At 40.9% G+C, this 16,089-nt stretch overlaps 1 protein-coding gene across 3 annotated transcripts; it reads right to left on the reverse strand.

The window, feature by feature from the left end:
• Positions 1 to 3,102: 3,102 nt before the first annotated feature.
• On the reverse strand, positions 3,103 to 15,863 carry ulk3 (unc-51 like kinase 3). 3 transcript variants are annotated; one of them, XM_046410599.1, is made up of 17 exons: positions 15,615 to 15,857; positions 14,892 to 15,036; positions 14,459 to 14,599; positions 14,091 to 14,211; positions 13,885 to 13,980; positions 13,379 to 13,522; positions 12,564 to 12,646; positions 11,646 to 11,801; positions 11,324 to 11,429; positions 11,142 to 11,182; positions 10,875 to 10,977; positions 10,368 to 10,432; positions 9,873 to 9,951; positions 8,476 to 8,516; positions 6,158 to 6,205; positions 5,995 to 6,058; positions 3,103 to 4,280 (listed from the first exon to the last, which is right to left on the reverse strand). In XM_046410599.1, exons 2-17 carry the CDS (start codon positions 14,994 to 14,996, stop codon positions 4,264 to 4,266), a joined length of 1,410 nt encoding a protein of 469 aa, XP_046266555.1. In that variant the 5' UTR covers positions 14,997 to 15,036; positions 15,615 to 15,857; the 3' UTR covers positions 3,103 to 4,263. The 3 variants fall into 3 exon arrangements, with proteins under 3 accessions (XP_046266555.1, XP_046266732.1, XP_046266647.1); XM_046410776.1 differs by lacking the exon at positions 11,646 to 11,801 and having other exon boundaries at positions 15,615 to 15,863; XM_046410691.1 differs by lacking the exon at positions 13,885 to 13,980 and having other exon boundaries at positions 15,615 to 15,860.
• Between the last annotated feature and the right edge of the window lie 226 nt (positions 15,864 to 16,089).

The raw sequence follows: 16,089 nt of genomic DNA on the forward strand, positions 1-16,089 counted from the left end.
ACCTTGCAATTTATCACATAACATTTACATATGCATTATGAGACAATTCAAGACAAGGTTTTGTTTTTCAAGTTCCTGAAAAGTCGGGTTTTCATCTGAGCGCAGCGATACTTCTCCATATTAGGTTTAACTAAATAAGATATATGTTGCCTTTTTAAGATGTTATATACTGTATCTGAACACCCAAAGCAGAGGTTATGCTTTGAAAATGTCATTCTCAAGTCAGCTAAGAGACTCCAAAGCACTGCATGTGTCTGTGTTTCACCATCTAATATTTAAGGGATTAGGTCAGTGCAACCGAAACCTAGAGAGAAATTTTAAGTCTAGTCGAAGCGCAACAAATTCTCAGTGGAGCAAAAAGACAAAAGAGGATTTTACTTACAATTAGAATCAGAATCAGAATTGTATTTATTGCCATGTAAATGAAGAGGTTTCACATTACTGGGAATTTGCTTCAGTGATCGGTGCATACATAAAACATAAAATGAGTAACATATAATAATATAATAAGAAGAAATTATAATAATAAAAAAAATGCTTAGGCTGTAAATAAAACCAGAGAGAAGGCAGAGAGAAAGTCAATGAACAAGGCATTTGATCCAACATGAGGACTTATGTGCTTTTCAGAGTACCCGCTAATGACCAGAAATCTAATAAACCAACAGTTTCAGAGAAAGCAAACATTTGGTGCTTGTTCCACTTACTTACTTACACTTACTTTGGTATTTACAAGTCATTAACAAACTGTAAAAGAGTCATTTAGCATTACAGCTAGGTGTGAGGTGTACATGCATCCAAAAGGTACAAATAGCAGTTGCAGGACCAGATAAGTAACAAAGTGTGAGAAAAATATGAAGTGTTTTGAAGAACATGAAAGATTTAACTAAACCAGTGGAAGGTGTTACCCACATTTCTACACATCGACTACGGCCTCTCACCTTTGACAGAAAAGACATACAGCATTTCTGTGGCCCATATTTATCAGGATGCCTTCAGCCTTGTGTGACATTATAGACCTACATGCAATTAGTATTTTTGTTACTAGAGGTACAGGTGGAAACTTTCACCATCTCCCAGCCTGGAGAGAACTTGCACAGCTTCTCCTGATTTTTTTTTTTTTTTTGTTAACCACAGGAATCCTCAAGCTCTTCCAACTGTCTGTTGTGTCATAAGAACAGCAAGATAGTGAAACTAAGTGGCCTGCAATTACAGTGACTCCCTTTAGTTTAATTAGATTGTCTTTGGTCCAATATGTCTTAACCATTGCCATGCATTTTAAATTCCTCCAACATAACTACCCCGTCCCCTTCAAACCCCACCACAACCCACCTCCACCCCGATTCTGGGAGCAAAATCAAAACAAACATGAGCAGAGCAGCCGAGGGGATTTGAGAGTGTGGAGGGAACAGGGGGATACAGAGGCTGCACTGTGCTGGAGCCCCTTTTTCTAAATTATCTTTATTCAGGGTTTCTCCGAAACAAACCCCCGACCCCCACTCTCTCTTCACCGTGCCAAAGCGGGGAGTGACCCAAGGATTTAGGAGGCTCTTGTCTCTCATAGGTACAATGTTCCATTCATGATAACCATCGAGCCACAGTGAACAGCTGACCTGCTTGCTGTTTGCAGGGCAGAGGGTGCTGGAGTCAAGGGCACCCAGTGGCTTTAGGTCTAGAACATAGAGACCTTCTTTATGGGAGACGTTAGCGCCAATAAGACTCACCTGCTGTCCCATTAACAGTACCAAGCCGGGAAGGGGAATAGGCAAATGGGCCAAATAAAGCCACAATGCCATAGGTTGTGGTTAGGGAAAGAAGACGGGGGGGCAGGGTGGCTGTTGAGGGGTTAAGGTTTCCATTTCAGAATCCTCCTTTCTGGGATGAATTACTGTAAAGATTTTCTCAGCACTTTTTGGGGGCAATATAAATTGGCAGGACTCCCACAAACAAGCAACAAAGCAAGTACAAGGGTCAAAATTGCATCCAAAGTTTTCCTGGCAGCAACATACTCATGTCATGATTAAAGCAATGAAGCTGAGCCAACACCATGGGCACCATTAACCAATTAGAGCCCCCCTCTTCAGGACAGCCACAAATGCAGCGCCCAGTGGTTCTCCATCCTGTTGCTCCAAGACTCAGGGGGCCATGCTGCTCTCTGTGCTAACCATACAGTCTGGGAGTGATTTACACCTGGCATGCCAGGTGAATGTGATTAACCAGCTGGCGGGGCAGAAAACAAACATTACTGTGAGTCCTGGGCAGATTCGAAAACCACTTGTTAAACCTAGGACGACTACAGCCACACTCTGTAATTCACTGCTTTTAGGAGAATGAGGCAAGTTTTTCCCAAATTCACTGATGATTTTCCCTTTTGAATCACAGTTTCACAAGGTCCCTCCAGCAAGGGATTCACAAAAACAGATTGAAAAGAGAGGTCAAAACTGAAACAGCAGGGGCTGAAATACCCCAGCTTTTAATTTCTAGTATAGCTCAACCCCTGATGACATCACTGTGATGACATCAGAGTTATTAGCTAAAGAACCTGCAGGGACACTGAAGACATGTGACTGTTTTCACAGGTGGCACCACTCTTACCTAATAACTTATGCTTCCACAACTTTCTAAAAGTTCAGTTTTTGAAAAGCTCAATTTCTCCTTCGGGTTGCTTTTCTCTTGTCTGGAAGCAATTTGTGCTGTAGCTGTAGTAAAACTACTATATTACTTTAAAAAGAGCTACATCTATCACTGCAGAGGAGACACGGGCAATTAACAGAAAAAAAGATCATTTCAATGAATTGTTTTTGTGTAATTCCTATAGTTTCTGAGATTTGGAAATTTTCAAATTCAGTTTCCATAGCACTCCAGCCTTCTTTATGAATCATATAATTATCCAATGTCCTTACATTCCTATGCCCGCCTTCCTCACCCTTGTGGACATGAGCCAGCTGTTCCTGCAGAGCAGCCTTCCAGATGATGACGGTGGCGAGGGACCAGCAGCACAGCTCCCACGACGACACATAAATCTTTCCATAGGTCCTGAAAGATGAGCGTTTGCCTTGTGCTGTTGACAAATCGTGCACACTACAGAAACTTCAGATATTGCCATTTTGCTTTCCACTGAATTTCTTATTTAATAAATACATACAAAATCACAGCTGTACAAATGTTCAAATAAAAAAGAAAACAACACAGCAGTGTGGAAATCTTGCCAGCAGACATATTTATACTTTTTTTTCCTTTCATTCCTGTTTCAGTTTTTTTTTTCCTCCAGTTGACTTCAAGATTATATTCACAACGTAAAGCTCCCTTGTGGAATATTCAGTATACCTGTCTGAAATGAAAACAGTCCGTGTGGACCTACAACAGCGAGGATTATCGGCCTGCCACTGACTGTCAAGCTTTTTCCCGTCTCACAGAGGCCTAGTTATGAAAGGCTTCGCTTGAGAGCCACAACTCACTGTATCCTTCAAATACCCAACCGGTGCCAAACCTAAGAAAATGCAAGTCTAGTGTAAATAAGGCAGAGGCCGCACCTCTCCAGTTTTCCCCTCATAGTGGTGGAGAGGGCTCCATCAGCGGAGAGAGCATGGTGAGCTTGTGGTTGACCCACAGTAAAGGCAGTGGGGAAGGAGGGGATGAGGGAGTATGTGCATGTTTGCAGAGGCCTCGAAAATAATATGCCTAATGCTACAGTTTCAAACTACTGTGATGCTCCTTAATGTCACAGCTCTCATCTGATTGTATTGTAAAGTTTTCACAGTTTTAAGTGTGCTGCTAACACTGTTGGATGTTTGGAGCAACAAAACATGCAACAGTCTAACTGATTTACCCTTACAGTGTGCTATTGTCATACAAGCTGTCCAGCATTTACATATCAATGGTGTATCAGGAGGAGAGATATGGGGCCATGCAGTGCAGCAACACAATCTTATACGCAGGGAGCTAACTTTCACATTCATCAATGTGCAAATTCAAAACTCAAGAGCTACTTTCAGTATTTCACCATCCAAATGTTTTTTTTTTTTCCGCAAAAAGAATAAACACAAGTTCTCAATCTGCCAAATCAGCTTTTCTGCAACAACCAGCACATTGACCACATTTGGCTGGCAACAGGAATATCCCACCCGGACAGCGTTCTCAGTTGGTTAGAGCGAGGTGTGGTGCAGGTTTGATTTGGCCCCAGCAGAAACCTGGTCAGGTGAAGGCTCTGCGTGACAGGCAGTCTGATGCTGTGCTGGGCATCAGTTCCCACGGTGGCTGTCAAGCTTACTGCAAACAGCAAGCTGAGAAAACAGAAATGCTTAGATTTTGTTTTTTCTTTCTTTTTTTGAGATTACAACACATTTCCAATTTTAAAACTCCTACTGTATTTCAAAGACTCCATCAGTCATTGACAAACACGGCCTGTGTGTTTTCCTACTTTATCTCAGCCTATCCTGATCACTAATTTCCCTTAAAAACATTTGACGCTTTCAAATCAGTTGATTTTACATGGTTGCTGTTAATAACTGCAGTTATTAACAAGTAACTGTGTAACTGATATGGTAAAACTTCACAGTATGACTACCCCTGGCAAAAATAAGAGTGTACAATAATAATTTTCAATAACTAAACAAGGGAAAAGAAAACAGAAAAAATGTTTCTTTATGAAGTACATTTTCAATGAAAACTCTCCAATAATGTCAACCTTTTTCTGTAAGAATAACATACAACTTGTATGTTCATAGCGCAGGTGTGGGTGGTCTGTCATGAGGGTTTGAAACCATAATGAAACCTTATCATAGTCCTTTCTACTTTTCAGTGGGCTGTATACTGACTGAAGGAGAAGTCAGCCCACATTTTCCACCACTACCTAAAGTAAAACATCTGAACAGATTAGCGAGAACGCACGAACAGCATTTACAAAACATAAAGAACAAATATCATTTCTCTTCATGAATATTGCATGGCATGAAAATACCTCTGCCTAGAATTCCTCTCCCTGTCTACCCTTCACACTAATCATGCAGGTGCTGAAATTCTTATTCTGTTAGGGTTTAGTGCTTCAGGCTTCAGGGAGTACCATTTTCTGAGGGTTAAAGAGTGACGGTTCTCAGCAAAACTTTACGGCCTGTTTTGATATACTCTAAGGTTATCAGGCGGACTTGAGCGTTGTTGCGACCCTCTCTGGTACAGCTGTTCTTGGACCAGTGCCAGGCAGTATGGCTGACTGCGGTGTGGTTTTATTCAAATAACAGCAGCAAAATAAGAAGCTGCATTCTTCATGAAACTTGAACTGTCTCTAGAGTCATTCGTGTCCTTCCCCCATCCCTTCCCCATTTTTTTAAATTCATGATTCTCCAGGAATTTCTTGCTGTGAACGGATATTGTCTAGGCTTTAGGTATTCACTAACCATGTAGGAGCATCTCAGAAAGTGGGAATTAGGCTGTATATACAGGTCACAGCTTGGCAAGTTCAAATTGATGTAACGTGCATTAATAATACATCACATCACTTTTAATATACCGTAATTTAGCAGTTTATTTATATGGCGTTCAGATAGGGAAGCTCCGGTTAAATGCTATATTTTACACTGCCTTTTGAAGACTGCTTCTCTGTCAAAAAATCCCTCTCTTAAAACACATTTACGTGTGAGTGTGCAAAAGGAATGAAGCCTACATGTGTGTTCTGTCTTTGTTTCTGGTGTTTGTGTGTTAGGAGGGTAACTCTTTGCTAGCATCAGGTCTCACTTTCACAAGGTAGGCTTTACAAGAGGGCAGAGGACAGAGTGGCCCAGGGCTGCACTGAAATGAAATCAAAGAGCCGGACAGTCTGCGAGGTGGCCAGCTCAGTAAGAGAATGGCTCATATTTTACTAGTGGAAAACCCTTTAAGGAAAGGACATTTCATTACTTAGCTCCACCACCTTCCTAAACCAAACCTCCATGCAGTCAATTATTAGCAAGTTCTCAAAAAACACAGAACAACAACTTATATAATGGTGGCAGGGAAACTCACAGCTTCTGACAGAGTCTGCAAGAGGTTCTCGATCCAGAGTCACATCCCTCTGAGTCTCCTGCATCTGAAAAATCACAACATACGTGCTACCACCCAAAACTAAGAAGCAATCAACAATGGCAGTGGCAAATTTACTCATGCATTCTGAAGAATTCATGCTTACCTTGATATGCTTTTTGATGTATTCTGCTCTGCTCATGAGGCTTTTAATCTGGTGAGGGGCATACAATAGCAATAAATATAATTACAATTTATACTTTCCCATGAGTTTCACCAATCATGGCAGTCCCTTGCAAACAGTGCTTAGCCATACATGTAAGTCTCACTGCTCATGACCTCTTTTATGATGATGAAGATGCAGATATGCGACATGTTTGAATGTCTGACATGACATGTACCAACAAAAATTAATAATGAAATCGTGAATTCAGGCATGCATTTTAGGCATCAACAATGCCCCCAAAAGGCCTACTCAGATGCTGAACACAGCAGACAGATTTAATAAAAATCAGGATGCTAGTATTACCACTGTGAGCATATTAGCATGCTAACATTAGCATTTAGCACAAAGCATTGCTGTATCTAAGTTCAGCCTAGCATGGCTGTGGAATAACCCTGTATCTGTGATGTCTTCATGCAGCAGGAAACACAGTAACTTTAAGATGTGTGGGGACATAAAATCCCATATCAAATTAGATTAAAATGATCCGCTCTGTTGATATATGTCTTGCTTTCTGTTATTTTTTGAAAACATTTCATATGGTACACATGTGCTGGTAGTAAATGCTGTCATCATATGCTTGAGGGCGCTCTTTACTGTGGTAATCACTCCTCAGTGATCATGAAGGCTCTTGGCTCCATCTCATACCTAGTTATGTCACAACTTTGTCATCGTGTAAAGTCAGCCCTCTTGGGTATTACTGCAGTAACATCTGAGGGTCATAATCATGGCAGACCTAAAGTGATGGCTTCCATAATTTCTCTTTCAAACACCAATCTGTTGCAGTAAATGATCATTCTGCCCGCAGGATTTTAAGATTCAGCTCTGACCCCAACCTTATGTAACCACAGCACTTTAATCACAATCCCTTTAATCACGAGCACAATAAATGTGGAAGAAATCTACACGGGTGAGGATGGTTCGTGGGACGTATTGATGATTTGCAGAGTTTTAAAGGTATATATACTGAAACACAGGTTACAAAATGACCTCATGTATATTCAGTCAAACATCAAAGCTCACCACGATATTGAGTTACAGCCTTGAAAAGCTAATGTGTGCTCTACAGTAGATATGAAAGCACATGGAGGCCAGTCATGTCTGCATGTGTTGGTTCTTTTGGGTTCTCACATACACATATGCTTTCTATCGAATCCCCTACCCCCGCCTCTCTAATGCTGTGTTAGATTATTACAGCCGCATCTGAATTTACTTAAGACAAGCACCCATAAAACTTCAAATAGGGAGGTCTAAGAGGCCCACTCAAACCCCCTTCCTCCTTCTGGGGTTTGTTGGTAAAATACCATTGTCTGTTGTTGGCTCAGTTGCTGGCTAAACATTGCACAAAAACAAGGTCTGGAGAATTAATAATTCACATGAACAAGTCCTTTGCATGTTTGTCAAAGTACAGTATTAATGCAAGCTTGCTGTTCAGGGTCTTAAATCCTGAAAATTAGAGCCAGAACATTTAGCAGACCATCAAAATTTAGGGTTCATTCAAATATATTCAAGTTGGTGTCCAAAAGCATGTATGTACTCTAGAGTAAAGATCCTACTAGTACAATATGGCAAGAGAAGCTAAATGGATCATTTCAATTTTAATTTAGGGAGTTTAAACCTGCTTTTTTTTACTGGCCAGTAGAAACAAGCTGTAAATACAATACTGACATAATATACTGACATAATAGCGCCTGAGGAAAATATCCAGCCATTTATCTTCTAAATGTTCCACTATCTTCACCAACTATCACCAACCTTGTTCATCTATTTATACTTATTTCACTGAACGCTGCCTGCTGCAGCCGAAGACAACGCTAACGAGTGCAGTAAGAGTGAACCAGAGGACTTAAGTTGTGGGCCATGAAACCAAACCAATGAGCTGCAAGATGTTATAAAAATCTGTAGAGCTGTTGGGAACTGCAGAGTTTGGTGATAATTCTCTGTCACTATGTGAGTCTTTTCTCATAAAACTGATCACAAGATCCACTGTTGTTATAAAAAAAATGATTACAGGCATTTTAAAGATCCAATTATAAAGTGGACAGTGATCTATGGGTATGTAACAGTAATGTGGATGATGGATTATGCTTTTTGGCCTTCACCACAAAAACCATGCACATGTGAGTGGTAGAGAAAGGCTCACGTGGATCACGTGACTGAGCATCCACTGTGCTGGATGATCTGCCAAAGGCTAGTTGGAGGTGACAGATAGTCGTTCCTACAGTGAGTGCTCAACCAGGAGCACTTCCTCTCCTACTCACCTCACTGTGGAGTAGCTCTCTCCTGCGGCCCTGGGGCTCGGCTGGCTCACCAAGAGGGAGAAAAAAGGACACAGAGAATAATGAGGAGAGGAAGGAATAAGAGAGTCTCCTACCTAATCACCTTGTTTGTTCAAGAAGAGGTCAAATACAAGATTGGATTTCACTAGCGTGTAGACTGGGGGCTCAAGGCTGGAAATGGTTCTAATGTAGGCCAGTGTTTTCACAGCCAGCCATACTGGAGGGGAGAGAGAGGGACAAGAGAGGGGAGGAGGACGAGGAGGAGAGCTCTCTGGTGGCAAGGCATGTTGGGAAGCTGTGCAACAAAGAGCCCTTAGCCAAACAAAGAACCAATGTTTTCTCCCCACAATCCCTCTGTTGGTATCTGCAGTGCCACACAACAAGGCTTCCTGACACTGGGGAGAGAGACTGGTTAGGATGGCATGAGATAAGTATGTCTTACATTAGTGATTGACTGACAGGATGAGGTTCTGTTTAACACGTTTAATACATACATATACATATAAATGTAATCTACCCCCAACTAAAGTCAAGGAGTGTCGGTTGTTTAACCTCCACTAGATGAACTTCGATAGCACTGGCTGAATGGTTAAAGACAGATAAAGAGAGGTAATAGTTTTTATTTGATGCTAGTGTGTAATAACACAAAGAAGTAAAGTGTGCTGCTTGAATGGGAAGCAGATGGCCGTGCTTTCATACCACACACAGGGTGCTGGCACTGGGTCTCATCCCGGCTCAAAGCCACATCTGGATCACTCTATCCCACCTCTTCCATTAGGCTGATATTCCAGATGAGCTCATGAGCCTGGCCTAATGGACGCCAGGCCACAGAGAAAGTCGCTGGATTCTCTTCTGTAGTTCCTAGGTCTGTTTGTCTGTCTTTTGCTTATTAAGTGTCCACATCTCTCCCTGTCTATTGTTTCACTCTGTCTGTCTTTGTCTCTGCCAGTTTGTCTTTTTCTGAATGACTTTTCTAAGTTATTTTCCACCTCTCCAATATTTTCGCTGAGTTATTTATTTATTTTTTTTTACATTTATCTCTCTCAAATTCCCTGTCTTGTTCAGATTCTCTCTCTCTCTTTCTAGTTATGTCTCTCTTAAAGCATCTCTATATATTTACTCCCTTACCAAATTATTTTTGTCTCTCTTTTCCAGCCATTCCCTAAAATACTTGAAGCACTCCAAGCTGAAGTGATGTCTCTGAATGCACCATGTACCACATGTAGGACTACAATATTATTTGAAATTTGTTGCTCAGCTACCAACTACTGCTAAGGTGTCCATGAGCAAGGCACTTAGACTTTGGGCTTCAGTAGCCAACAGCAGTAAAAGACATTGATTCAAGCAATCTTGTACAGAAAGAAAGAGGTTTAATTTACCTGCCAGTGCCAACAATAGTTCTCCGAGGCACTGTTGGTATACATCCAGAGCCTCGTGAGCTTCCAGTCCACTTTCCTCCTACAATGGAAGGTTGAAAATGAGCCATAATATTGCTTTAAATCTGACTACAAAGACACTGTTGCTAGCTAGCTAACCAGTGAATCTTAATCATTATACTATTGCTCAAGCATATGTAAGCACATGTTGTTGTTTTGTTTTTTTTTGTTTTTTTACAGGAAGAAAACATGATTAGATTTTGATGTAAGAATACAATGAAATTAACTTTGTTTTGGGCATATACTTGTGTTGTTATGTAGGTGCACTATACATCCAAGGATGCAATGTAAAGGATCAGAAAGTCACAGTCTGAAAAGCAGTCTCTGAAAATATGAAATGGGATTGGTTTGTGCCCAGCCAATTTGTCTTTTTCTGTTGTATTACTTCTGCTTCAACCAGCTTTTGTGTGTGTCTCTATAGCAGTGGTAAAATCTAACCTTAGCAATGGCAGTAGAGGCCATCTCCAGTGCAGCCAGCAGCCGTGGTTGGTCTCGAGACATTTCTGGAGATGAAAGAAAACAGAAAACACTACACTATGCTAGTTCTACTGTCTATCAGTAGAAGACAGACAGATTTGAGATTCTTAAGATTTTATAATATTTATTTTAGGGATAACTGAGCATATGTCTTTGAGAGACCATTCTGTAGCTGACTCTGACCTCTAAGGCAGCGGAAAAGAAAATTAAACATTACTTAGATTAATTAAAGAAGTAAAATAGATCAAGCATTTTTGCTTTCTTATATAATGGAATTTTCCATTACTAAAAACACATTTTTGAGGATGTGTGTAATAATCATACAGCTTCATAATCTTTAATCTATTTTATTAAAATCAACACACATTGCACTACTCAAGTTGTCCTGTCATACAGCTCCTGACCAGATGAGGCTAACATCCAAATACAATGGCCCTGCTCCTGCCTCTGAGCTGAGCAGCTCATTACCTCGTAGGACATCCCTGGAGGTCTGGGCCTCCTCAAAGCTCAGTCTGTTGTCTGAGGCCACCAGGGCTTTCAGTTCCTCAGCTCTGGACACATACTGGCTGACCTGCGGGAAGTCCTCTTACATTGATTCAACTTAATCATATCAACCACGCCATATGCTCTCCATCCACACCATATGGTATTCATAGAGGAGAATTCATTCCAACTGAAAGCCACTGGACTGTAAATCCAAATGAAAGTGAATGTGGGGAGTGTTTTCAGGCCTACCTTCTGCCTGAGGGTATCTTTACGTTGTCGGTCTGTCTCGTCTGGAGAGGGCAGAGAGAAGAGATGTTTTGGTTTTACATTTAGTGTGTTTACTTGGCCAGTTTACTGTGGTGGAACAAAGCCAGGCTAATGTTGAAGGGCTTAATCCACAGACAGGATATAAGAGTGGTTGTTGCTCTTACAGTGAATAGCAGGGACAAAGTGCTCAAGGGCACTGCAGTAAAGAGAGAGTGCAGCAGACCTCTCGCCCTCCTGGTCCTTCTGAACTGCTTGCAGGACAAGCTCCTTCTGAAAAGAGGAAACAGGAAGTGGTTTCACTCCATGCAAACTGCAGCAGCTCTCCATTGCTTATGCATGCACACAGAGTCATGTGTGAAGGCACATGTGGGGCAGGCATAAGCACAAACCCAGCACATGTGCATATGTGCTCGGTCAATCACACACACATTACTCATGGTCATCTAGAAGCCATGCACACATTCCCCTTTCTACTTATTCTCTTACTGCTTTCACTAGACTCTCTGGACTCGGCATATGCTCCAAATCCACAAAAGGGTGGGTGAAGAACTCTGCAAAGGTGATCCGGGCATCTGGATTTCTCTCTAACAGCCGCAACAGAAGGTCTCTGCAGTCCTTGGATACCCTGGCCCCAGGAGGGAGCTGATGCACAGAAAATGACCTTATTATGTTTCACTCAATCCACAGGACAATCCAAGGGAAAAAGGACAGCAGATTGTTGCCAGAGACCTTCTAGTCTCACATCACCACTTTTCATCAAAAGATGACCTTAAGTCTCTCTATGTGACTCCCGGGTAATGGACCGTATGCTAATACAATCCATTGAGCTCAAGCCTAATGTCTGACACAGGAATTCAAGTGTTTTGAAAGCCCTCTATCATTAAACATACTGTTAACTTTAATTGCTGCTGTGCTGTTGTAAGTCAAGTTTGGTTTGTGTACGCAGCAGGTGAATCAGGACCATGACTTTAAATTGCAAGAGATCAGTTTCATTTCAACATATTTAACTCAAGACAAAAATTGTTCACAGTCTTTAAAACATGCAGTTATCATTTTAAATCATGCTGTGGTTTTTACATATAAATCATTAAATAAACTGTCATGTAGATTAGACATTACCTATTTGTGTTTTGTAATTAAATGTTATGATATACACCTGTTTGCACAGATGTAAAAGATTGTTTATCATTTGTATCACATATTGTTCATTTAAGGTTTAGTTTAGAGGGATATATTGTGAAAGTATGCCATCAAGTGGCTAAATAATGAAAAATCACAAACACTGAGAGAACCCCCCCCCACTTTAGAGCACCAGTGCAAGCTGTGAGTCATTCATTTTTTTAAGCAGGACTGCTGACTGTCTGAGACAGTCCAACGATTCATTCATTCATGCTCAACTCTTACCTCAATAGGTTGGTTACTCCGGATCTTCTCCTCTAATTCAGCGTACGACCTTGATGCAAATGGTGCTCGCCCAAACAGTGTCTCTGCACGCACACAAACACTGTTGACTAGACTATTCCAAAGGGCTCATCTATGTTAGAGTATTCAACAGTGAAAACTAATACACCCACCAGGCATTAAGTTACAGGGTAGTTATGGCTCAAACGCTCCTACTGTATTTAAAAATGATCTTAGTTTATCTTCCTTGAATTTCTCTTACACTTAACTTGTCATTAACATGAATGATGTTGGTCTTTATTGAGAAATTTGCAGCCAACAGTGTGTAAATTACATGCTATTTGACCCTCCACACACAGCCATCACTGTAGCTTGATCTACTGTACTATTATTGTACAATTTCTGTGCCCAATTAGGAAGTGAACAAACTAGGCTGATGTTTCATGAATAATGGCACAAGTATGTCTGAAGCATTTTAATACTGAAAAATGAGGTAACAGAACATACATCCCATCATTTATGAGCCACCAAAAACGGGAGTGGGTGCATAGAAATGGCTGTAATTCCTGAGTGGTTAATGACACGCTTTTGTCAAACCCCTTGAATAAAAGCTGAAAGTCTTCACTTCGCTCACATCTTGAGTGTTTCATTTCAGATTCATTGTGGTGATATACAGGGCCCAAATGGCAAAACACTTGTCCCAATAAAAACAAACCTGACTATAAAACAGTATTACAATTATCAGATTGTCTGAAGTTGTGTATAATTTATGTTGAGGGCATTCTACATTCAAAAGAGATTAAAAGGTGAGTACTCACCATAAAGAATGACCCCTACTGACCAGAGATCTACCCTTGAGTCATACTGGCGTCTGCACACCATCTCAGGAGCCATGTAAAGAGGAGAACCTCTCAGGACACTCTGTTCATCCCATGGTGACATGTACTGGGCAAAACCAAAATCTGACACCAAACCAGAATATAAACAGTATGTTCACTCAGAGATTCCAGCAGATACAATCTTCCCAAAACTGTTAGACTCCTGCATAGCTCTATCACCTTATATGTTCATAATGCAGAGTGTACAAAGGTGTTTTTGTTTGGAGCCATACATTCACATTAAGTTTAAGAATATGACGTTAACACAACCTGAACAAGTAACTGTGGCCTGCTGAATAAGAAAAAGTTTACTTTCTTACTCTGTCAATGTAACAGAACAATAACATCAAAATGATTCAGTTGTTTTCAGTCTGGTATGAAGCTGAAATTATTTCACTCACATGCAAATCAGTATGGGTTTGCTGTGCGAGTGGGCATGAGATCACCTGCTAGTTTGAGGACAGAGCCACTGAGTAAAATATTCTGGGGTTTCAAGTCCAGGTGTGAGATGTTTCGCTCATGAAGAAACTGGAGGGCACAGGCTGTGTGTGCAGACACACATACAAATACACGATGAGGGAAACACTGTGATATTAAACTTGGCCCACTTCATGCAGTCCTAAAGTTTGCACTGAGCACAAACATGACTGACCTATCTGTTGCAGGAACCGCCGGGCCACCCTCTCAGGTAAAATCCTACGACTGCGAATGAAGCGGGAGAGATCTCCACCAGAACACCACTCCAGGATCAGATAAATATTCTCAGCATCCCACTGAAGAGAGACAGAGGAATTGAGAAACTTGGGAAAAGATTAGAAGCAAGACCAGGACTGTTGCATTTATTTCAGTACAAATAAACTTTGCAACGATCTCTATCAGCAGAGCCCCATAAATGATGTCATGACTCCCAAAATCAACATATAGCTTGCATGGATAAGATATCATCATCTTATGGACCGAAAAGAATTTCAGTTCCCTTGTATGAACTAACTTAGTGCTCATAGCTTTAAATAAGCTTACCTGAAAGTCTTTTAGCTGGACTATATGAGGGTGACGCATAGTCTTGAGGATTTCAATCTCTGTCAGCAGGTTTTCTGTAGATGCCTTGTTTAGTGTCTTCTTCCCAACCACCTTCACTGCCACCACCTCTCGGCTGTCCCCCTGCAATATCAGTCAAGAACTAAACTTCAACTTTCACTTTCAGTTTTACTGACAAAACCCTACTCAACTTATAATACCGGTGAGACTGCAAATACATTCAGTGTGGACAGTGAAACTATGAGGTCAGAAATCACAATGACTCACACTTTTCACATTCATTACAATATAATATTTATTGAGCATGGTAAGCAAAGTCAAGTCAAGTACTGGGAACCTCATTGTTCTCAACTCAAATACAAACATGAGACTAACCTGATGTGATTTCTTTCCCCTGACTCTTTCACAGACTCACCTTTCTGTAGGCTTTGTAGACTGTGGCATAGGTGCCACTACCCAGTCGCTCTGTGAGGATGAAGTCAGCCAGTTTTGGTGGAGCAAAGCTGGAGTTTGAAGCCATGCTGACGACAGCAACATCAAATTTCCCTGGCAGATCTGAGCTGGAAATTAAGATCAATACGCATATCAAACCCAATTAATGGCCTGATCTTCTCCTTTCTATCAGGACGTCAACGGTCAAGGTCAGTTACAGAAGAGTGACGCTATCCGCTGACCTGTAAACACACTATGGGTTTCTTGTCCTGCACAGGTAACAAGGTAACAGACGTCATCATCATTTACTAATGCATGATTTTAATGTAAGGAGCGCCTCTTATTCTGCTGTTCAAAGTTTAGTTTACTGTCACATCGTGTATGTCGAATACGTGTTGAATTTCAGACAGACTCGAAATAGTTTTATTCTGACATGAATTTGTCTTCTGATGAGCAGGATAAGCGCAGACAGACAGTTTATAGGGCTAGTATTTGTGTACATCCGTTTGGGAGTTAGCTACAAGAGCTAGCAAGCTAATGTATCACTTGCTGTGCTGACAGTGAAGAATTAGCTAAGTTAGCATGTATACTGCTACAGTAGACGTAGTGTTACTCCACCGTTAGCCAAAAACTGAAACAGAAGCAGTTAGAACTTCCCGCGTTTACTCAAAAGTTTTTAAAATAGACATGAAAATAGCTGACTTACCTGTCGGCTAACAAATCCAAACCGCATGAATGAAAAGTCAATGTTTACATTGCTGACAAGCTTGGTCACACTGACAGTAAAATGTATCAGAAAATATCTTACTGCCATCTAACGTTGGTTATCCGTTACTGCAAATTACCAGAGGAAATGTGGATGAAACAAGATGCGACGCTTGCAAAATATCAACCTCTTTCCAGCACGAAACCAGAAATATCTGTCTAAAATTGAAAGACCCTCTTACGTGCACCTCAAAATGTTAGTGCCTCATAGTTAGGGCGCATAGTATGATAATAATCTAATTAATTCACAATACATAACATAATATTTTGTCAAATAAATCTCTCTCCTGGTCCACAGAAAATGTACCTGTAATTTGATTAGTCTGTTTCTGAAACACATAGCGACGTCCTATGTATCATAAAATTGTGATCAGTTTTATTTATGATACAGAAAAACATAAAAAATAAAAACAACG

Source organism: Scatophagus argus, chromosome 1, assembly GCF_020382885.2.
Source record: "Scatophagus argus isolate fScaArg1 chromosome 1, fScaArg1.pri, whole genome shotgun sequence".
NCBI lineage: Eukaryota > Metazoa > Chordata > Actinopteri > Scatophagidae > Scatophagus > Scatophagus argus.